Source organism: Sebastes fasciatus, chromosome 5 (genome assembly GCF_043250625.1).
Source record: "Sebastes fasciatus isolate fSebFas1 chromosome 5, fSebFas1.pri, whole genome shotgun sequence".
Classification (NCBI taxonomy): domain Eukaryota; kingdom Metazoa; phylum Chordata; class Actinopteri; order Perciformes; family Sebastidae; genus Sebastes; species Sebastes fasciatus.
This window is the reverse complement of record NC_133799.1, coordinates 30,717,353-30,739,424: the sequence shown is the minus strand read 5'-3', so window position 1 is coordinate 30,739,424 and position 22,072 is coordinate 30,717,353. Positions and strand designations below refer to the sequence as shown.

The window sequence follows — 22,072 nt, the reverse complement described above, 5'->3', positions numbered from 1 at the left end:
CAACCGCGCAATGTTAACATTTGTACGTAGTTACTTTTTGCATTTGTGCTAAAAATGGACAGAAAGTGTGGGCGGCTGGACTTCGTGGTGCGGACGGAGATTGGACACTCCAGTGCAGCTACGCACCGTCGGACAGCTGGAGGAAAGCTTCTTTCGGACCAAGGAACAGGGAAAAGAGGTAGGACTTTTTGTTTTCTAAGTGACTTTTTAGACATAAAACTTCCATGGCCTCTGCCATTTCTGACAACGTCAACGAACACGTCACAACTCGTGAACTCTGAGCATTTCAGAAACTTTCCACTTAAAATTGAAAGCCCCCTCCATGCAGTGTATTTTGGCATATCTATGATATTTCATATTTATTTGAGCTATCTCCTGACTAAGTTGATTATCCACTATGGAAAGCCGTTTTAACATTTAATAGCTAGACAGGATATTCATTAGAGATATCTGCAACCATTTTGCCTATAGTCAAAACTCTTAATTCAAGATATCCCTTATTCTATTATTATTATTATATATTATTGTACTATTTTTTTCTGTTCTACATGCTATATTATGGCTTTTTTCAACATACTATACTATGACTTTTTTATTTTGAAATACTATGCCAAAACTTTTTTTCGACATACAATACTACGACTTTTTTTTTTTTTACATACTATACTATGACTTTTTTTACTTACTTTACTATGACTTATTTTCAACACACTATACTATGACTTTTATTTGAAAGTATACTACTACTATACTATGACTTTTTAATTTTTTTCGACATATTATACTATGACTTTTTTATTTTTTCAACATACTAGACAGGATATTCATTAGAGATATTTGCAACCATTTTGCCTAGTAACAAATTCAAGATATCCCTTATTCTATTTTGACAAGGCAAAACTCTAATTTCCCTGATTACATTGACTAGTACGATTCAAACTATCCATAATTCACATTGCGGATATTCACAACTTAATTATGACTAGTCGTAATTCCAGTTTCAGATATCTACAATTTGATTCTGACTAGTCATTTCTACCACAAGTCTCTAGTGAACAAAGCTCTTGTTCACCACAGATTCCTTGATGATCAGCTCTTTCTATTTCATGGCATTTTCTAACTATCTGATCCACAGCGGTCCCCGACCACTCGTCTCACAGCCGGCTGCACATAGAGACCAATGTTGTATGTCTAACTCGGAGGACGGCTCATTTTTCGCTCTTCTCCTGACTGATTTCGGCAAGAGTTTGATTGACAGATGGTTCATCCAATCACCTGCCAAGTATGTTTTGAAAGTGTCTGTTTGCGATGACGGCTTCTCAAATGGTTCTGTGTAACAAATCATCTGGCGGGTCAGATTATGCCTAAGTACCCTCACAGTTTACAATTACATGGTTGAGGTCTTGAAAAGTAACCACAATACTGTAAATCAGTCACTCCCTGACTGGTAATGAAGAACGGAACAAATGGTTTGAGCATGCATGCTGTCAGAGATTTTATTTCTAACATACAAATTCAAATGATACATGAAAAGGAGTCAGGTGACAGTCTGATTAAACAGATAATTTAGTGATGCGCTCTCTCTTCTGATAAGTGCTGATGTTTTCCTTTTATCGGGACATCATGGTAAATCTTTGGTCGGCTACTCCTGTAATGAAATAGACATATATATTTAGTACATTTAGATGCGTTGGCACAAATGAGGCATGGTAAATTCATGCTATGATGAATTAGTGCTATTGTTTAACCCTCACTTCCATGAATCCAGGCATGTCCTGTATGATCACCGCCTTGTCGATCTTCTGGTATCCCCTCCTCCTCTTCCAGGCGTTCCCTACGATGAGCACCGTAACCACCAACATGGCTGCTGCCACAGAACCTGCTACAGCTATGATCAGCGTGAGGTTATTAGCTTCCTGTGGAGCACCTTGGTCTGCAGCCTTCATCAGACTGGGGTCAGCGTGGACTGCAGAGTAGGGTAGGGGCTGAGGTACCAGCAGATTGGATATATCTGAGGACAAGTAGACAACAACCGTGACCTTTCAGAGACAGGATGATCCTAAATATACAGTATAAAGTATGACTTCCACACCTTCCATGCTGAAGAGGAAGAAGGCATCATCTCCTTTGATGAAGTTCCTGCTCTTTAGTCTGCTGTGGGTGAGGAAGCTAGTTGTTCCTAAGCCTGGGCCTCGATAGTAATAGCTGCCATCAGACGCAGTCACTTTAGAGCCCACCTTCCTGGGATTGTCCCAGTAGTACTCAGTGCCTGGGACAAACAGCTGAACTGTCATTCTCTGTTTGACAACAATTCATTGTATAAAGAAGAGAATGAGTGGCTAAACAACGAGTTATCCACCCTTTTCTTACCGTCAGAGGACTTCATGTCGGGGTCAGTGGTGACCATTCGGTGCATGTTCATTTGCTGTCTGATGTCAGACTGCTGATCCATTAGGGCCATAGTTACCTGCTGCCACGGACACGGCCACTTGAGTCTGCGGTAGTTTGGGCCTGAGGTCAGGGAGAAGAAGATGGCCATGTTTCCTGGACGGTCGCTTATTCCGTTTAGGTACACAGCGACCTACAGATCACAGAGCAGTATGAAGTAACGTTAAAGTACTGAGCCAGCATATGATGGTAACATATGTCAATTGACCATTCACTTAACGCCTCTTCAGAACATAAATTCTCAACATTTGAACATTACAAAAAACAGAGGCATGTAGCCTTTAAGTAATAAATAAAAATAATTGACCCATTTTGTTCCTTTTGGCGTATCAGCGGCACGCTATCAATCGATAGTCAGATGAAGGACACTACATACTGACCGTGAATGCATCTGGTCCGTCATCTCAGAGTAGTAGGAGCAGAGGATTTGTTGTCGAAGCGAAAAGCAAACGCACCTATTTGGCAATATTTCACGTTTAATCCCAACGCTATAAGGGAAACATAACGTTAATGAGGTAATCGCCGCGAGGTGGATTGAGCCGTCACAGCCGTTGTGCACAAGGCAGGGGCGCCAGGTAGACCCCCGCAGCGGAGCCCCGCAGCAAAAGCACTACCGGATAGGCCAGACACACCGCCAACCGACAGTACAGATCAGAGTCAGTGCTCTGCACATATTGACCATAATCTTTCTTGTAAAATGTCCGGTGTAATCGATAACACCGGTGTTGTCACAAGTTTATTACCCGTGGGAAAATTTTCCGGTACGGTACCTTTGGTACTGTAGAAAAAGAGTACCGTCACTTTTTTAAAATTTTTGCATCGACTTGGTACCGAAGTATCGGTTCTCGGGACATCCCTAGTGTGTTATATAGTTTTTTGTCTATGTAAAAGGTCTGCAAAGGTACAAAGCCCACGCCAAAGGGAGTTAATCTCCCCCACAGGCTGCGTTTCAGGCTGCTGAACTGCCTGAAACGCCTTGCTTGAAGTCCCGCCTTTTTGTTCCATAACGTGGTGATGTCACCAAGTAACACATTTTGCCTAGCAGCTAGTTTGGCACAGCCTCAAAAAAAGCTAGTTGGAGCGGAGTCCAAAAAGTTAGGTTTGATTGACCAATCTTGTCAAGTGATGAGAGGTGTACAGTCGGTGTGAGAAAAATAAAGCGATTTTGAACATTAAAGCATGTAAACACGTTCTAGTAGAAACCTAAAATACAAGTTTACACCTGAAAATAAGCATAATAGATCCTCTTTAAACGGAATTTACCTGGAAGGAGTAACCTGCTGGAGACAGAAAGCGAGGGCTGTACAGTTTCTTTCCTGCTGGTGTGGTGGCCAGCAGGCGGGTGATGTTGCGGATGTGCCAGATGTGCTGAGGACACTTTGTGGATGACAGGTTAATGTCGTCCAGAGAGAGACCCCCCTTCGATGGGTTCTTTCCCCTCACGCCCTCAAAAACCAAACGGGCCTTCTTTGTCACATTCAGATTGATGTTGTGCAGTTCCCAGGAGCCCATGACGCCTCCTGTAAAGAGAACAGATAGAATAGACATTAATATTACACTATGAATCACTAATTCATTACTATGGTTACTATGGTCGTATGTGAAATATTTGAGGTTTTGATTCGATTTCAGCTTCTTTCAAATTATTCTGGTTACACAACATGTTAATTATAACTATACTGTATATCATACAATATGTATTATTTCATGTGTTACCTGAAATACTCTTGAAGAGCTTCAGTTTACCGCTGGGGTTGGCCTTGTCATACTCTCGCACCCAGATATTGAGGACATCATCATCTGCCCCGGTGTTATAGAGGAAGAACTGCAGACACTGGGCTCCAGGTTTGGGGTAAAGCCAACGACTCTCCAGGAATGCCTGTTTACCGGGTTTAGCGGAGGCTGTCCTGAAGTGCATGAAGTAGCCTGTTCCTGAGGGCAGGAGGAGACAACAGTGGGTAATGTATGACCTCTGAAGATTGTCATATTACATTTTAATATTACTAAAAGCATGTGCGGCCGGCCCGGCTTTGTCAACAAAGCACAGAGAAGCTCGGATTACAACACACACAGAGGGAGAGCAAATTCACTCTCTGTTCAGGTAGACATTACTCCACTACGCCTATATCTTCACATAATATTACATATGTTTATTACACAGCTTTGTTGAATACTCAATTCTGATTGTTCAATCACGGCGTTCTACAGTCTGTTATTTATAGCAGACTGCTGCTATGTATAGCCGTTGCTATGGACGCAGTTATGATGTTGGACTCTGGCGGACCATTTTTGTGTGAAATTATTGATTTCCTAAGTAAGTAGCCGTGTAATAAACGGGATAATGTACAGAGAGCAGGTCATTGTTGTGAAATAAACCACCCCTCTGCATCACCCTGTCAGGGTTTATTCCACAACAATGACCTGTACATTATCTCTTACATAATATGTATACTGTATTAATGCTCTGGATATCATATAGAGCATCTTTAAAGTCTCCTCCAGGTCGTACTGCCTGGACTTAGAGCACATTTCCTGAACAGTTTTTCTACCCTCAGCAGAGACATCCATGACACTGTACTGCAACATAAACAATTCAGTCATATCTTTGTTAAAATGATGACATTGAGGGGCTCAAAGTTTATTAGCCAGCACAGGGGTGGATAGCTTGTGAGCAGTAAATCCCATAATTATGTTTCCGCTTTTTATAACAACTAATGAAAGAAACACACTCTAAATTGTAGCTAATAAATCACTAATAAATAGGTATTTATCTGTGTTTTTACTACCAGCCTGTACTTTGTACAGTTTATGTTATAAATCACTCGAGACACCTTTGTTTTTAAAATGTCTTCAGACACTAAACACTATATATGATGCTATAAGGTGATACAGTGATTAGCTTTCTTTAATAATTGCTCACTGGATAACAGCACAGATGTGTATTTATAAAATATTAGATTACTTTATCTGCATTTTCCATTGTGTCATAAATAAATAAAAATGTTCAAACCCAAGATGCCAAATTGGGACTGCAGTCAGTCAGTAGATATAAAAATGAAAGTCCTGGACTTTGAACATAACATGAACCATAACATGTATTTGTTTTCATTGACAGTCACCTTTGCATTTTCCCATGTTGGAGAAGTCAGTCTGAGGCCCTCCGCTCACAGAACTACGTTGTTCCCACTTTGCGTTGCCAGGACCCTGAATCATCCCACAGATGTTCTCCAACTCAAAGTCACAGCTGTCCACAAAGTTAGAAGATGTGGCTGTGGAGAGGAAACAGTGACAATGTCATCAAGATACTTCAGTACAGTGAGTTGAGACTTTTATCTTGTTTGACTGGAACTTTCTTTACCATTCCCGTCATAAACCTGGAATGATAATAAACTGTATTTTTGCATAGATAATATATAGATACATCGCCACTTCTATACATTCTAACAGAATGTAAGAAACCAGGCAACCGTAGCCTAAATAACGAGAGCCAAGTCATATTCCACTTAAATTTGTTGAAATGACTTTAAGTAAAGTAAAGTACAGTAAAGTTATACCAGCTCCCATCCAGTCTGAAAATCCCTTACCCATCATTGATGGAGGAAACTGAGGATTATTTGCCAGAATATGCATCATCCAAATGAAAAAAAAGCTTTAACCTTATGCCATGTTCTGGTTGGATTGTTAAAACAGTGTTACCATAGAAATAAAATGAGAGTAGAACGGACATTCCCATCCAAATAAACATAGCAGGATCAGAGCGGCGGCCATTGTTATGTGTACCGTTGTAGCGGGCTTACTCATTCTATATCTATGGCGAGTGCACAGAGCTGAGCGCCATTTTCTTTTGAACTATGTATGACAGTGAAAAGGATGAGCATCCCATAATTCATAGCAAGTTGAATTGTGGTTTGGGTTAATCCAACTGATGATAACTTGTAATTCGGCTGCCCAATAAAAAAAAAATTCTGAGCGTTACGCCAAAACGTAAAGTTCATTGTTAAAGCGCCACCATCTGGTCAAATCGCACCACATTTGACACTGCACCCCCTTGGGTCCCCAGCAATACACCCGCCAAGTGTGAAGTTGATCGGATGAACGGTTCTCGAGATATGTGGAGGACATACAGAAAGATATCGATATGACACAGTGCTCGATCGGTCAGCTTGATAACTGAGGGGTGATATTGCAGGTAAAGAGCAGGAAGTTCACCTGGATGCAGAAGAAAACATAGAACTGTGTACTGATCTGAAGCCTGAAAACATTCGGCATTAATGAAGCTATGGCATGATAAGTAATTTGTGGCATCCCCCGGTATTATTAAGGGCTGATAAATTATAGATTATTGCACAAGATTATCAATATATGTTAGCATCATCTTATGCCAGATAAACTCTGATCTTTCCTGTAAATATGCAAGGTTATTATGGGACAAAAAAAATCATTCCTATTTTATGAGGTGATTTAGTTTGTTGACTGTTCAAACACTCAAAGTGCAGGTTTTATGTCTCATTTATTGTTTGCTGGGCAGAATGACCGCTTGAGATTACTCACTGCAGTTGTAGAGACGGTTGAGCTTGGCGAGGTCACTGGCGCTGAACCCCATCCTCTGACCGATCACATCCATGAAGTGGGGGATCTTGGTGACGATGGTGGGATCGGAGTTGATGCTGAAGGACGTCTTGCTGTAGTGCATTACAGAGCCGTAGTCATAGGGAACGCCCAGAGCGCTGGACACTGTGTCGTTGTATTTTCTGAAGTTGTGGTCTTTACCTGAGGAAGGCATAAAAAGAATATCAGGAAGAATACGGCCCTTTGTTTTTGAAAGTGGATTCAGATATTATGAGGACAAATAATAGTTTCTGTACAGTTTGTCGCTTATTTAAAAAAAGTTTTGAACCGTAATTCAAGGTGTTACAAATCAATGTTACCAGGTTTAATGCGATCCCACATGATGTCGACGTAATCATCGCGGTCAGCTCTGGACTGCTCGTGCCAGAAGCCCAGAGCGTGCAGGAACTCATGCTCAACGGTTCCTAGACTATCACAGCGTCTACCAATGGACAGCCGCTGCTTCCCGACACGCTTGTTGCCTACAGACGAGGAGCACCTATGGAGAGAGCGAGATGCACTTTTCACTAAATGGTCTTTTAAGCCCCGGAGAGAAGGCCGGCCTTCAGACGATGACAAGTAGCTCTCCCGGCTTTAGCACAGAACCAGCCTCGGTATCAGGAGATTGACATTTGTGCATAAACCTAAACTAATAGCACATTATACTGGAATTAATACTGCACTTTCATTGGGGTAAATGAACAGCGGTCTCCTGGATGAAAGCCCTGTGTTTGATTTTTAACTGAAAACAGCTTAAGTTGTGTGCCGTGAAACCAAAACAATTAGCTGAAAGGTGCTAAAAGGTTCTGTAGAGCTGAGGGGAACTGCAGAGTCGAGTGATAACTCTCTGTGGGTTTGTCAAGCGACCTCATTCACATTTAATGTAGTCATAAACGTTTGTTAAGGATGCAGTGTTTTGTCTTGTGGCTTCATGTGCCAGGACATATTCAACCAGCAGGCACGTAATAAGCACTGACATAGTTTTGTTCAACAGTACAGTTAAGATGAACTAAATGCAGTGCTCACCCGCTCCCTTTATGCACAGAGATGTAGTTCTTCTCTCCTTTCCATGGTGTGAAGTCAATGCAGGTCTTCAGTCTGTACTCGTCAAATACCTTCAGGATCACTCCCTTTGCATTCATTTCTACACGTTACATAGTGTAAGACAAAGAAACACATAAAAAAGCATCTCAATGTGGTGCATATCCATATTAATACGTTAGGTACTGTGAATGTGAGTTTCTTACCCAGACTGTCCTCTAGGTAGTAGGGAATAGTTGTTGGCCAGCGGTACTTGTCTCCTATGATGGAGTTTCTGTTGAATGTCTGATGGGAATGAAGAAAACAACAAGTATACAATTAGAAATGGATAAAGGAGATACAGAGCAAAAACTTGAACAGATTTATTTAAGTAAATGATACAACTGAAACCTTCTCTTTTTAAATTGTAAGCTTTCCTTGATTGTCATGCAAATTCAAAGTCCTTCAAGACAATGAGGGTATTCCGTCCTAATAGAAGACGTCACCACCTGTAAGCTTTTATTTCTATTAAACTGTTCCTACTTTTAACATCTCTATATGGGCATCATTTTAATTATTTAAATTCATGTTGGTGAGCAGATATCATTGTACAGTTACATCTGTTAAGAAAATCAAGTCTTATGACTATCATCACATTAATACTCTTCCTATCGCACAGCTTTAGTTCCTTCACATACTGCTCAAATATGAAATCATATTTGTGTCTTAATGCTTAATGGGACATTTTGAGCACTCACTAAGAATTTTGCACATATATAAATATAAGATATAGATATAAATTAGATATATATTAGAGAAATAATTAAAACGCAAATGATAATTTAATTTGAGGAAACATCAGTTTTGTGTGTTTTTTTATATTTTTGTTTGTATATATATATATATATCTTTTTTTGACGTACTATACTATTATTTTTTATGACTTTTAACTAGGGCTGTCAATTGATTAAAATATTTAATTGTGATTAATCGCATGATTGTCCATAGTTAATCACGATTAATCTGTTCAAAATGTACCTTAAAGGGAGATTTTTCAAGTATTTAATACTCTTAATAACATGGGAGTGGGCAAATATGCTGCTTTATGCAAATGTATGTATATATTTATTATTGGAAATTAATTAACAACACAAAACAATGACAAATATTGTCCAGAAACCCTCACAGGTACTGCACTTAGCATAAATAATATGCTCAAATCATAACATGGCAAACTGCAGCCCAACAGGCAACAACAGCTGTCAGTGTGTCAGTGTGTTGACTTGACTATGACTTGCCCCAAACTGCATGTGATTATCATAAAGTCGGCATGTCTGTAAAGGGGAGACTCGTGGGTGCCCATAGAACCCATTTTCATTCACATATCTTGAGGTCAGAGGTCAAGGGATCCCTTAGAAAGGGGCCATGCCAGTTTTTCCTCGCCAATATTTTGCGTAAGTTTGGAGCGTTATTTAACCTCCTTTGCGACAAGCTAGTATGACATGGTTGGTACCAATGGTACATTATATTTATATCGAATAAACAGAGCAGGTAGGTAGGTTTCATTGTTGACTAGGGAAGTAAAAATGTAATGTATGTGTGTGCAAAAAATCTTTTTCTGTGCTCAAAATGTCCCATCGTGCCCAGAATTGACACAAATATAATGGCATAATCAAATAGGCCCGAATATGCAGATTACTGAAGCAGCTTACTTCATCCTGTTCGATATCTCCCTCCAGCAGGTCCAGTCCAGCCGCTGAAAAAGGAAAATTGTATTGGTTGACGAAATTCAAAGATATAGACATATTATCCAACAAAGCAAAACAAAAACAGTTTGTTCACAAACCTTCATTGATGTCTAAGATGTCCCAGTCATGGCCTTCGTCAACATCGGTTTCTGTAGATGTAGAATCAATAAATTGCTGCTCAAAAATGGGATTATGATCTTATTAACATAATTATTATTGTACTGGTATTAGCATTGAGCCCTGCCCCAGAACCTAAACGTGTTAACTGTAAAAAATTTCCCATATATTTTAAAGCTTATTTATTCTTACATTTAAATTTTGCCTCCTGACTATTTTCAGATTTGAGATGGACTTCCAACTTGTTCCGAGTGAGAGTCCCCACAGATTTATTTCAGGTATTCAATTTGCTGACACCTCAGTACACTAAAATATGTTCAAGTGAGAAGTAGTTCTAATTTCCTACTTCTCACTTGATCATATTTTACTAAGAAGTAGAAAGTAGTACACTAAAATATCTCAAAGTGAGAAGTAGGAAATTAGAACTTTCTCTGTTGAGCTGAATGTACAGTATATGAAGGGTGCAGTGGGGATACTGTGTAAGCAACCCTGTAAAATGTAAGGATCATGAATTCAATGCCAAAAAATCATAAGTGTACAGGATGGCAAGGTATTTTAAATCGTCTCACTTTGTCTTGAGTGTAATCTAACCCCAACCTAAATCTTGTACTTTTTTGTTTTTGTCTACCTTTTCACAGTAGTTAACATGCAAAACATCATAATATGTGACTCACCCGTATCACCTGTTAGCTTAGCAGCAGCCTAGAAATTACATTAGAAAATACATTAATCAATCAATAGAGGAAAATTGATGACATGATTTACTAAAGAATGAAGTGACATTCTGAGCAGCAACTCAACTTTGTGACAAACAATGTTATTGTTTGGCACTGGAGATATACAATATGTTAATATTTCACAAAAATGTAAAGGCTTCCACTTACTAGTCCCAGGCCAAAGAACAGTATGATCCACCTGAGTGCCATGGCTCCAGCTGCAGACACACACTCACTCACTGTGTCGGTTCAACCTGCCTCAGTCCTGCTGTGTTTGAGGAAATGTTGCTGCTTCTGTTTTTATACAGAGGTAGAAAAGACTACAGTGCACGCAACATCCACATGATCTGTTTTTTATGACTTGTGTGTGTGTGTGTGTGTGTGTGTGTGTGCGTGTGTGTGTGTGTGTGTGTGTGTGTGTGTGTGTGTGTGTGTGTATAAATATGTGTGTGTGTGTGTGTGTGTATGTATATATATATATGTGTGTGTATATAACAAACTAATTTTAATAAAAACTTTATTAATAAAGTAGATAATGTTAATTTAATTTAACTCTAAAATACTGTACCATACCATACCACACTGTGAGTTTTGAATTACTTTTTTAGACACACTATACTATGACTTATTTGTGATATGATGCTGCTGTTTTACTTTGAGAGATGAACTTTTGTTATAGTTTGAAAATAAATGGATTGACGTTGAAATGTTGACTTTATGGCAAATGTTTGGTGATGACAAAGGAATAAAGAGCGACTGGAAGCCATCTACATCGAAGATTCCTCCGTTATGGTTTTGGTCTAGTACTGAGTACACACGCCAGAATCGCTGCACATATTCAACTCTGCTAACGGGTTATGGGCCCAGAGTTATCCAGAGTTACCCAGAGAAGTTATCCAGAGTTACCCAGAGTTACCCTGAGAAGAAAGCAGTGGGGTGTAGATGGGTGTATGCATGCAAGAACAATGTTGATGGATCTGACAAATACAAGGTAGGATATGTAGCCAAAGGATACAGCCAAAAGATGGGTGTGGACTATGAGGAGACATTTTCTCCTACTGCTAACCTGACCAGTATCAAAGTGTTGATGCAAAAAGCCGCATTTTACATCAGATGGATGTCAAAACTGCCTGTCTACATGCACCAATAGATTGCGAGATTTACATGGAACAACCAGAGTGTTATGATGTAATGTCTAGCACAAATGAAAAGTTGGTGTATAAACTAGAAAAGTCATTATATGGTCTAAAACAATCAGGCAGACATTGGAACAAGACACTACATGAGTATCTGAGAGAAAATGATTTTCTGCAAAACCCAGCTGATCATTGTGTTTACACAAGGGAAACAGAAAATGAGAAAGTGGTCATGATAATATGGGTTGATGACTTGATCATTGCTGCCAGTGATGAAAATGCACTGAAGGTTGTGAAGTTATCCAGAGTTACCCAGAGAAGTTATCCAGAGTTACCCAGAGAAGTTATCCAGAGAAGTTATCCAGAGAAGTTACCCAGAGTTACCCAGAGAAGTTATCCAGAGAAGTTACCCAGAGAAGTTATCCAGATTTATCCAGAGAAGTTACCCAGAGAAGTTACCCAGTATGTATGTATATTAGGTCTGACAATGGTGCAGAATTCACAGGAAGGAATTACCAGGCACTTCTCAGCAGAAATAGGATCAGACATGAGACTTCAGCACCATACTCGCCACACCAGAATGGTACTGCTGAGCGAAATTGGCGCACCCTGTTTGACATGGCTAGGTAGTTGCTAATAGAGAGCGAGTTGTCAAAGGAGTTATGAACCTATGCAGTGCAGACAGCAGCTGTAGTGAGGAACAGATGCTTTAACAATCGCACAAAACAGACACCTTACTTAATGCTGACAGGCAGACGGCCTAACATTTCCAGGATGCAAAAGTTTGGGTCAGTGTGTAATGCCTATAAACAGGACAAGAGAAAACTAGACTCACGGTGTGAGAAGGGAATCTTTGTCGGTTACGACAAGAATAGCCCGGCCTACCTGGTCTACTATCCTGACAGTGGGAAAGTTCAAAAGCACAGACTGTTGAAGTTTGTGACCAAAACAGTTGCAGAGCGACAGACACAGACTGAGATGACACCTGATGAGGATGATTTTGAGGTGCAGAACAGAGCTAACCAAACCAGGTAAAATACTGATGTGAGTCCAGGACGGGGCCAGGTTCCAGTAATTGTGCCTGAGGTGAGCAGCCCAACACAGATAAGTGAGACTAATCATAAGCCTACAAGATACCCTTCTAGAGAGAGGAAGAAGCCAGGTTATTTAAGTGAATATGTGTTTGGCGAGGAGAGTGATGATCAGGTGCTGACTAACATAGATTATTGTTACAGATTAATGTGCAATGTTCCCTTAACATTCAGGGAAGCTGTAACTTCATCTAACTCAAAGGAGTGGGTTGATGCGATGGACGAAGAAATTCAATCGCTGAGAGAAAATGACACATTTACCTTAACCAACTTGCCTGAGGGTAAGAAAGCAGTGGGGTGTAGATGGGTGTATGCAATCAAGAACAATGTTGCTGGATCTGACAAATACAAGGCACGATATGTAGCCAAAGGATACAGCCAAAAGATGGGTGTGGACTATGAGGAGACTTTTTCTCCTACTGCTAACCTGACCAGTATCAGAGTGTTGATGCAAAAAGCCGCATTTTACATCAGATGGATGTCAAAACTGCCTGTCTACATGCACCAATAGATTGCGAGATTTACATGGAACAACCAGAGGGTTATGATGTAATGTCTAGCACAAATGAAAAGTTGGTGTATAAACTAGAAAAGTTATTATATGGTCTAAAACAATCAGGCAGACATTGGAACAAGACACTACATGAGTATCTGAGAGAAAATGATTTTCTGCAAAATCCAGCTGATCATTGTGTTTACACAAGGGAAACAGAAAATGAGAAAGTGGTCATGATAATATGGGTTGATGACTTGATCATTGCTGCCAGTGATGAAAATGCACTGAAGGTTGTGAAGTTATCCAGAGTTACCCAGAGAAGTTACCCAGAGAAGTTATCCAGAGAAGTTATCCAGAGAAGTTATCCAGAGAAGTTATCCAGAGTTATCCAGAGAAGTTACCCAGAGAAGTTACCCAGTATGTATGTATATTAGGTCTGACAATGGTGCAGAATTCACAGGAAGGAATTACCAGGCACTTCTCAGCAGAAATAGGATCAGACATGAGACTTCAGCACCATACTCGCCACACCAGAATGGTACTGCTGAGCGAAATTGGCGCACCCTGTTTGACATGGCTAGGTGTATGCTAATAGAGAGCGAGTTGTCAAAGGAGTTATGGACCTATGCAGTGCAGACAGCATCTGTAGTGAGGAACAGATGCTTTAACAATCGCACAAAACAGACACCTTACTTAATGCTGACAGGCAGACGGCCTAACATTTCCAGGATGCAAAAGTTTGGGTCAGTGTGTTATGCCTATAAACAGGACAAGAGAAAACTAGACTCAAGGTGTGAGAAGGGAATCTTTGTCGGTTACGACAAGAATAGCCCGGCCTACTTGGTCTACTATCCTGATAGTGGGAAAGTTCAAAAGCACAGACTGTTGAAGTTTGTGACCAAAACAGTTGCAGAGCGACAGACACAGACTGAGATGACACCTGATGAGGATGATTTTGAGGTGCAGAACAGAGCTAACCAGACCAGGTAAAATACTGATGTGAGTCCAGGACAGGGCCAGGTCCCAGTAATTGTGCCTGAGGTGAGCAGCCCAACACAGATAAGTGAGACTAATCATAAGCCTACAAGATACCCTTCTAGAGAGAGGAAGAAGCCAGGTTATTTAAGTGAATATGTGTTTGGCGAGGAGAGTGATGATCAGGTGCTGACTAACATAGATTATTGTTACAGATTAATGTGCAATGTTCCCTTAACATTCAGGGAAGCTGTAACTTCATCTAACTCAAAGGAGTGGGTTGCTGCGATGGACGAAGAAATTCAATCGCTGAGAGAAAATGACACATTTACCTTAACCAACTTGCCTGAGGGTAAGAAAGCAGTGGGATGTAGATGGGTGTATGCAATCAAGAACAATGTTGCTGGATCTGACAAATACAAGGCACGATATGTAGCCAAAGGATACAGCCAAAAGATGGGTGTGGACTATGAGGAGACATTTTCTCCTACTGCTAACCTGACCAGTATCAGAGTGTTGATGCAAAAAGCCGCATTTTACATCAGATGGATGTCAAAACTGCCTGTCTGCATGCACCAATAGATTGCGAGATTTACATGGAACAACCAGAGGGTTATGATGTAATGTCTAGCACAAATGAAAAGTTGGTGTATAAACTAGAAAAGTTATTATATGGTCTAAAACGATCAGGCAGACATTGGAACAAGACACTACATGAGTATCTGAGAGAAAATGATTTTCTGCAAAATCCAGCTGATCATTGTGTTTACACAAGGGAAACAGAAAATGAGAAAGTGGTCATGATAATATGGGTTGATGACTTGATCATTGCTGCCAGTGATGAAAATGCACTGAAGGTTGTGAAGTTATCCAGAGTTACCCAGAGAAGTTATCCAGAGTTACCCAGAGAAGTTATCCAGCGAGTTACCACCGAGAGAAACGTCGCAATGTACCGCGTGTCCGGTGAGAGTCAGCGTGCTATGCTAGCACCATGAGCAGACGGGTTACCCAGTCAAGCAGCCGTTGGTCACGGCTAGTTTTTGACAGAGATGAAAAGAACTATGAACTGTGGGAGACCAAACTATTGAGCCATCTTCGTTTGCAAGGGCTAAAGGACACTATTTTAAAGGAGCCCACCACCGAAGATGAGGAAGAAGACGATGAAGAGAAAAATGACGAGGCATTTGCGGAGCTAATCCAGTTTCTGGATGACAAAAGTTTGTTGCTGGTAATGCGGGAAGCAGCGGACAACGGGCGGGAAGCACTAAAGATCCTGAGAGACTATTATGCAAGCAAAGGTAAGCCTCGTGTAATTAGCCTGTACACAGAACTGACTTCACTTCAGAAGTCGAGCAGCGAGAGTGTGACTGAATATGTTATACGAGCAGAGACTGCCATCACAGCATCGAGAAACGCTGGTGAGACATTAAGTGACGGGCTGTTAGTAGCGATGATTTTGAAGGGACTTTCAGAATCATTCAAACCGTTTGCTATTCATGTCATGCAAAGAGAGGTGGCAGTGCCTTTTGCCGAATTCAAAACTAAACTACGGAGCTACGAGGACACTGAGAAGATGCGTACAACAGCATCTGATGATAATGTCATGAAGGCGCGAGTGCAGCCGAGTATGAGGCCCGCAGTGGCAAGTTCGAGTGTCCAAGGAGCTGAGAATGCAGACATCATATGCTTCAGATGTGGCCTGAGAGGACACAAAGCCAGAGCATGTACACGCAAGCAGTGGTGTAGTCAGTGTAAAAGCACCACACATCGGGACGCAACCTGCAGTCAGAAACAGCGGCGAGGCGACGCAGGAAAAGTTTCTGAAAAGGAGAGCAGCACAGAGTATGCATTCCGGATGAGTGACGAGGACGCAGAGATCCAGCCAGGCCGTGGTGTCGAGGCGAGAGGTCTGATGGTGGATACGGGGGGCTACTTCGCATATCATCACAGATATTGCAAGGTTCAAGAAATTTGACGACAAGTTCCAGGCCGAGACACACTGCGTGGAGCTGGCTGATGGTACAAGGTGCACCGGAGTAGCAGAGCGCAGAGGAGACGCGGAGGTTTGCTTGATCGACAGCAGAGGGCAACGCCACAACACAACGCTGAGACAGGCGCTGTACATTCCCTCATACCCGCTGGACATCTTTTCTGTAAAAGCAGCTACTGCCAGCGGAGCGACCGTAATCTTCAAGCAAGGGAAAGACGTCCTACAACACAGAGACGGTGCACAATTCCACATTCATGAGTATAACAGACTATTCTATCTACACATAGTAAATGGTGAATGTGATGACCAATGTAACGGGTGTTATGACATGCAGACATGGCATGAGATCCTAGGGCACTGTAATTATGATGATATTCAGAGATTACAGAATGTTGTTAATGGTATGACAATTAAGGGTAAAACAGACAAACCTGATGTACAATGTGAAGTGTGCACACAGGGAAAGTTTATCCAAACTAGGAACAGGGAGCCTGATGTACGAGCCAAGGCAGCTCTAGAGTTGGTACACACAGATCTAGCGGGACCAATAGACCCAGAGTCCAGAGACGGGTATAGGTTTGCGTTATCATTCACTGATGACTATTCCAGTGCAGTATTTGTGTATTTTCTAAAACAGAAGAGTGACACAGTGCAAGCAACAGAGACGTTTCTTGCTGATACTACCCCATACGGAAAGATTAAATGTATCAGGTCTGACAATGGTGCAGAATTCACAGGAAGGAATTACCAGGCACTTCTCAGCAGAAATGGGATCAGACATGAGACTTCAGCACCATACTCGCCACACCAGAATGGTACTGCTGAGCGAAATTGGCGCACCCTGTTTGACATGGCTAGGTAGGTGCTAATAGAGAGCAAGTTGTCAAAGGAGTTATGAACCTATGCAGTGCAGACAGCAGCTGTAGTGAGGAACAGATGCTTTAACAATCGCACAAAACAGACACCTTACTTAATGCTGACAGGCAGACGGCCTAACATTTCCAGGATGCAAAAGTTTGGGTCAGTGTGTTATGCCTATAAACAGGACAAGAGAAAACTAGACTCAAGGTGTGAGAAGGGAATCTTTGTCGGTTACGACAAGAATAGCCCGGCCTACTTGGTCTACTATCCTGACAGTGGGAAAGTTCAAAAGCACAGACTGTTGAAGTTTGTGACCAAAACAGTTGCAGAGCGACAGACACAGACTGAGATGACACCTGATGAGGATGATTTTGAGGTGCAGAACAGAGCTAACCAGACCGGGCAAAATACTGATGTGAGTCCAGGACGGGGCCAGGTTCCAGTAATTGTGCCTGAGGTGAACAGCCCAACACAGATAAGTGAGATTAATCATAAGCCTACGAGATACCCTTCTAGAGAGAGGAAGAAGCCAGGTTATTTAAGTGAATATGTGTTTGGCGAGGAGAATGATGATCAGGTGCTGACTAACATAGATTATTGTTACAGATTAAGGTGCAATGTTCCCTTAACATTCAGGGAAGCTGTAACTTCATCTAACTCAAAGGAGTGGGTTGATGCGATGGACGAAGAAATTCAATCGCTGAGAGAAAATGACACATTTACCTTAACCAACTTGCCTGAGGGTAAGAAAGCAGTGGGATGTAGATGGGTGTATGCAATCAAGAACAATGTTGCTGGATCTGACAAATACAAGGCACGATATGTAGCCAAAGGATACAGCCAAAAGATGGGTGTGGACTATGAGGAGACATTTTCTCCTACTGCTAACCTGACCAGTATCAGAGCGTTGATGCAAAAAGCCGCATTTTACATCAGATGGATGTCAAAACTGCCTGTCTACATGCACCAATAGATTGCGAGATTTACATGGAACAACCAGATGATGTAATGTCTAGCACAAATGAAAAGTTGGTGTATAAACTAGAAAAGTTATTATATGGTCTAAAACGATCAGGCAGACATTGGAACAAGACACTGAGTATCTGAGAGAAAATGATTTTCTGCAAAATCCAGCTGATCATTGTGTTTACACAAGGGAAACAGAAAATGAGAAAGTGGTCATGATAATATGGGTTGATGACTTGATCATTGCTGCCAGTGATGAAAATGCACTGAAGGTTGTGAAGTTATCCAGAGTTATCCAGAGAAGTTATCCAGAGAAGTTACCCAGAGAAAATACCCAGAGAAGTTATCCAGCGAGTTACCACCGAGAGAAACGTCGCAATGTACCGCGTGTCCGGTGAGAGTCAGCGTGCTATGCTAGCACCATGAGCAGACGGGTTACCCAGTCAAGCAGCCGTTGGTCACGGCTAGTTTTTGACAGAGATGAAAAGAACTATGAACTGTGGGAGACCAAACTATTGAGCCATCTTCGTTTGCAAGGGCTAAAGGACACTATTTTAAAGGAGCCCACCACCGAAGATGAGGAAGAAGACGATGAAGAGAAAAATGACGAGGCATTTGCGGAGCTAATCCAGTTTCTGGATGACAAAAGTTTGTTGCTGGTAATGCGGGAAGCAGCGGACAACGGGCGGGAAGCACTAAAGATCCTGAGAGACTATTATGCAAGCAAAGGTAAGCCTCGTGTAATTAGCCTGTACACAGAACTGACTTCACTTCAGAAGTCGAGCAGCGAGAGTGTGACTGAATATGTTATACGAGCAGAGACTGCCATCACAGCATCGAGAAACGCTGGTGAGACATTAAGTGACGGGCTGTTAGTAGCGATGATTTTGAAGGGACTTTCAGAATCATTCAAACCGTTTGCTATTCATGTCATGCAAAGAGAGGTGGCAGTGCCTTTTGCCGAATTCAAAACTAAACTACGGAGCTACGAGGACACTGAGAAGATGCGTACAACAGCATCTGATGATAATGTCATGAAGGCGCGAGTGCAGCCGAGTATGAGGCCCGCAGTGGCAAGTTCGAGTGTCCAAGGAGCTGAGAATGCAGACATCATATGCTTCAGATGTGGCCTGAGAGGACACAAAGCCAGAGCATGTACACGCAAGCAGTGGTGTAGTCAGTGTAAAAGCACCACACATCGGGACGCAACCTGCAGTCAGAAACAGCGGCGAGGCGACGCAGGAAAAGTTTCTGAAAAGGAGAGCAGCACAGAGTATGCATTCCGGATGAGTGACGAGGACGCCGAGATCCAGCCAGGCCGTGGTGTCGAGGCGAGAGGTCTGATGGTGGATACGGGGGGCTACTTCGCATATCATCACAGATATTGCAAGGTTCAAGAAATTTGACGACAAGTTCCAGGCCGAGACACACTGCGTGGAGCTGGCTGATGGTACAAGGTGCACCGGAGTAGCAGAGCGCAGAGGAGACGCGGAGGTTTGCTTGATCGACAGCAGAGGGCAACGCCACAACACAACGCTGAGACAGGCGCTGTACATTCCCTCATACCCGCTGGACATCTTTTCTGTAAAAGCAGCTACTGCAAGCGGAGCGACCGTAATCTTCAAGCAAGGGAAAGACGTCCTACAACACAGAGACGGTGCACAATTCCACATTCATGAGTATAACAGACTATTCTATCTACACATAGTAAATGGTGAATGTGATGACCAATGTAACGGGTGTTATGACATGCAGACATGGCATGAGATCCTAGGGCACTGTAATTATGATGATATTCAGAGATTACAGAATGTTGTTAATGGTATGACAATTAAGGGTAAAACAGACAAACCTGATGTACAATGTGAAGTGTGCACACAGGGAAAGTTTATCCAAACTAGGAACAGGGAGCCTGATGTACGAGCCAAGGCAGCTCTAGAGTTGGTACACACAGATCTAGCGGGACCAATAGACCCAGAGTCCAGAGACGGGTATAGGTTTGCGTTATCATTCACTGATGACTATTCCAGTGCAGTATTTGTGTATTTTCTAAAACAGAAGAGTGACACAGTGCAAGCAACAGAGAAGTTTCTTGCTGATACTACCCCATACGGAAAGATTAAATGTATCAGGTCTGACAATGGTGCAGAATTCACAGGAAGGAATTACCAGGCACTTCTCAGCAGAAATGGGATCAGACATGAGACTTCAGCACCATACTCGCCACACCAGAATGGTACTGCTGAGCGAAATTGGCGCACCCTGTTTGACATGGCTAGGTGTATGCTAATAGAGAGCGAGTTGTCAAAGGAGTTATGGACCTATGCAGTGCAGACAGCAGCTGTAGTGAGGAACAGATGCTTTAACAATCGCACAAAACAGACACCTTACTTAATGCTGACAGGCAGACGGCCTAACATTTCCAGGATGCAAAAGTTTGGGTCAGTGTGTTATGCCTATAAACAGGACAAGAGAAAACTAGACTCAAGGTGTGAGAAGGGAATCTTTGTCGGTTACGACAAGAATAGCCCGGCCTACTTGGTCTACTATCCTGATAGTGGGAAAGTGCAAAAGCAAAGACTGGTGAAGTTTGTGACCAAAACAGTTGCAGAGCGACAGACACAGACTGAGATGACACCTGATGAGGATGATTTTGAGGCGCAGGACAGAGCTAACCAGACCAGGTAAAATACTGATGTGAGTCCAGGACGGGGCCAGGTCCCAGTAATTGTGCCTGAGGTGAACAGCCCAACACAGATAAGTGAGACTAATCATAAGCCTACAAGATACCCTTCTAGAGAGAGGAAGAAGCCAGGTTATTTAAGTGAATATGTGTTTGGCGAGGAGAGTGATGATCAGGTGCTGACTAACATAGATTATTGTTACAGATTAATGTGCAATGTTCCCTTAACATTCAGGGAAGCTGTAACTTCATCTAACTCAAAGGAGTGGGTTGCTGCGATGGACGATGAAATTCAATCGCTGAGAGAAAATGACACATTTACCTTAACCAACTTGCCTGAGGGTAAGAAAGCAGTGGGATGCAGATGGGTGTATGCAATCAAGAACAATGTTGATGGATCTGACAAATACAAGGCACGATATGTAGCCAAAGGATACAGCCAAAAGATGGGTGTGGACTATGAGGAGACATTTTCTCCTACTGCTAACCGACCAGTATCAGAGTGTTGATGCAAAAAGCCGCATTTTACATCAGATGGATGTCAAAACTGCCTGTCTACATGCACCAAAAGATTGCGAGATTTACATGGAACAACCAGAGTGTTATGATGTAATGTCTAGCACAAATGAAAAGTTGGTGTATAAACTAGAAAAGTCATTATATGGTCTAAAACAATCAGGCAGACATTGGAACAAGACACTACATGAGTATCTGAGAGAAAATGATTTTCTGCAAAACCCAGCTGATCATTGTGTTTACACAAGGGAAACAGAAAATGAGAAAGTGGTCATGATAATATGGGTTGACGACTTGATCATTGCTGCCAGTGATGAAAATGCACTGAAGGTTGTGAAGGAGATGCTCGCAGCTAAATTCAAGATGAAAGACTTGGGTAAACTGAAACATTTTCTTGGTCGATCGATTTTGACCAAAGTGATAAATGTGTGAAAATGTCACAGAAGAGATATGTGGAGAAAATACTCGAAAGGTTTGACATGCAAGACTGTAAACCTAGAGCAACACCTTGTGAACAGAAGTTGAATTTCACTGATGATGCAGAAATGATGAGTGATGTCAGAAAGTACAGAGAAGCTGTAGGTAGTTTAATCTATCTTACTACATGTACAAGACCAGATCTGAGTTTTGCAGTAAGTAAACTGTCACAGTACTTTACTGAGCCAACAGAAGAGGAATGGACTACTGTAAAACATGTACTA

The 22,072-nt window shown here is 41.8% G+C and overlaps 4 protein-coding genes across 4 annotated transcripts in view; 3 read left to right on the top strand and 1 right to left on the bottom strand.

Annotated features, from left to right (window-relative positions):
* Nucleotides 1-22,072, top strand: part of uhmk1 (U2AF homology motif (UHM) kinase 1) — a 123,973-nt gene that overhangs the window by 61,058 nt on the left and 40,843 nt on the right. The window lies entirely within an intron of this gene.
* Nucleotides 1,471-10,979, bottom strand: LOC141768271 (meprin A subunit beta-like). The gene is made up of 15 exons (XM_074636399.1): nt 10,826-10,979; nt 10,616-10,643; nt 9,923-9,973; nt 9,789-9,832; nt 8,304-8,382; nt 8,083-8,200; nt 7,377-7,555; nt 7,000-7,218; nt 5,568-5,717; nt 4,165-4,380; nt 3,712-3,968; nt 2,371-2,581; nt 2,093-2,269; nt 1,755-2,011; nt 1,471-1,648 (listed from the first exon to the last, which is right to left on the bottom strand). Exons 1-15 carry the CDS (start codon nt 10,865-10,867, stop codon nt 1,643-1,645), a joined length of 2,034 nt encoding a protein of 677 aa, XP_074492500.1. The 5' UTR covers nt 10,868-10,979; the 3' UTR covers nt 1,471-1,642.
* Nucleotides 15,247-16,519, top strand: LOC141768624 (uncharacterized). Its single transcript, XM_074637018.1, has 2 exons — nt 15,247-15,773; nt 15,804-16,519. The coding sequence occupies exons 1-2, from the start codon at nt 15,347-15,349 to the stop codon at nt 16,328-16,330; spliced, it is 954 nt and encodes a 317-aa protein (XP_074493119.1). The 5' UTR covers nt 15,247-15,346; the 3' UTR covers nt 16,331-16,519.
* On the top strand, nt 18,512-19,767 carry LOC141768623 (uncharacterized). Its single transcript, XM_074637017.1, has 2 exons — nt 18,512-19,021; nt 19,052-19,767. The coding sequence occupies exons 1-2, from the start codon at nt 18,595-18,597 to the stop codon at nt 19,576-19,578; spliced, it is 954 nt and encodes a 317-aa protein (XP_074493118.1). The 5' UTR covers nt 18,512-18,594; the 3' UTR covers nt 19,579-19,767.

Bases quoted from the DNA above. Each gene is read 5' to 3' on its own strand.
- LOC141768271 (XM_074636399.1), bottom strand. From the start codon at position 10,867: ATGGCACTCAGGTGGATCATACTGTTCTTTGGCCTGGGACTA. The intron at 5,718-6,999 runs GTGAGTAATCTC...TCCTCTCCACAG, and splicing joins CAACCGTCTCTACAACTGCA to CCACATCTTCTAACTTTGTG. The intron at 3,969-4,164 runs GTAACACATGAA...TTCTCTTTACAG, and splicing joins GCTCTTCAAGAGTATTTCAG to GAGGCGTCATGGGCTCCTGG.
- LOC141768624 (XM_074637018.1), top strand. From the start codon at position 15,347: ATGAGCAGACGGGTTACCCAGTCAAGCAGCCGTTGGTCACGGCTAGTT. The intron at 15,774-15,803 runs GTGAGACATTAA...GGCTGTTAGTAG, and splicing joins CACAGCATCGAGAAACGCTG to CGATGATTTTGAAGGGACTT.
- LOC141768623 (XM_074637017.1), top strand. From the start codon at position 18,595: ATGAGCAGACGGGTTACCCAGTCAAGCAGCCGTTGGTCACGGCTAGTT. The intron at 19,022-19,051 runs GTGAGACATTAA...GGCTGTTAGTAG, and splicing joins CACAGCATCGAGAAACGCTG to CGATGATTTTGAAGGGACTT.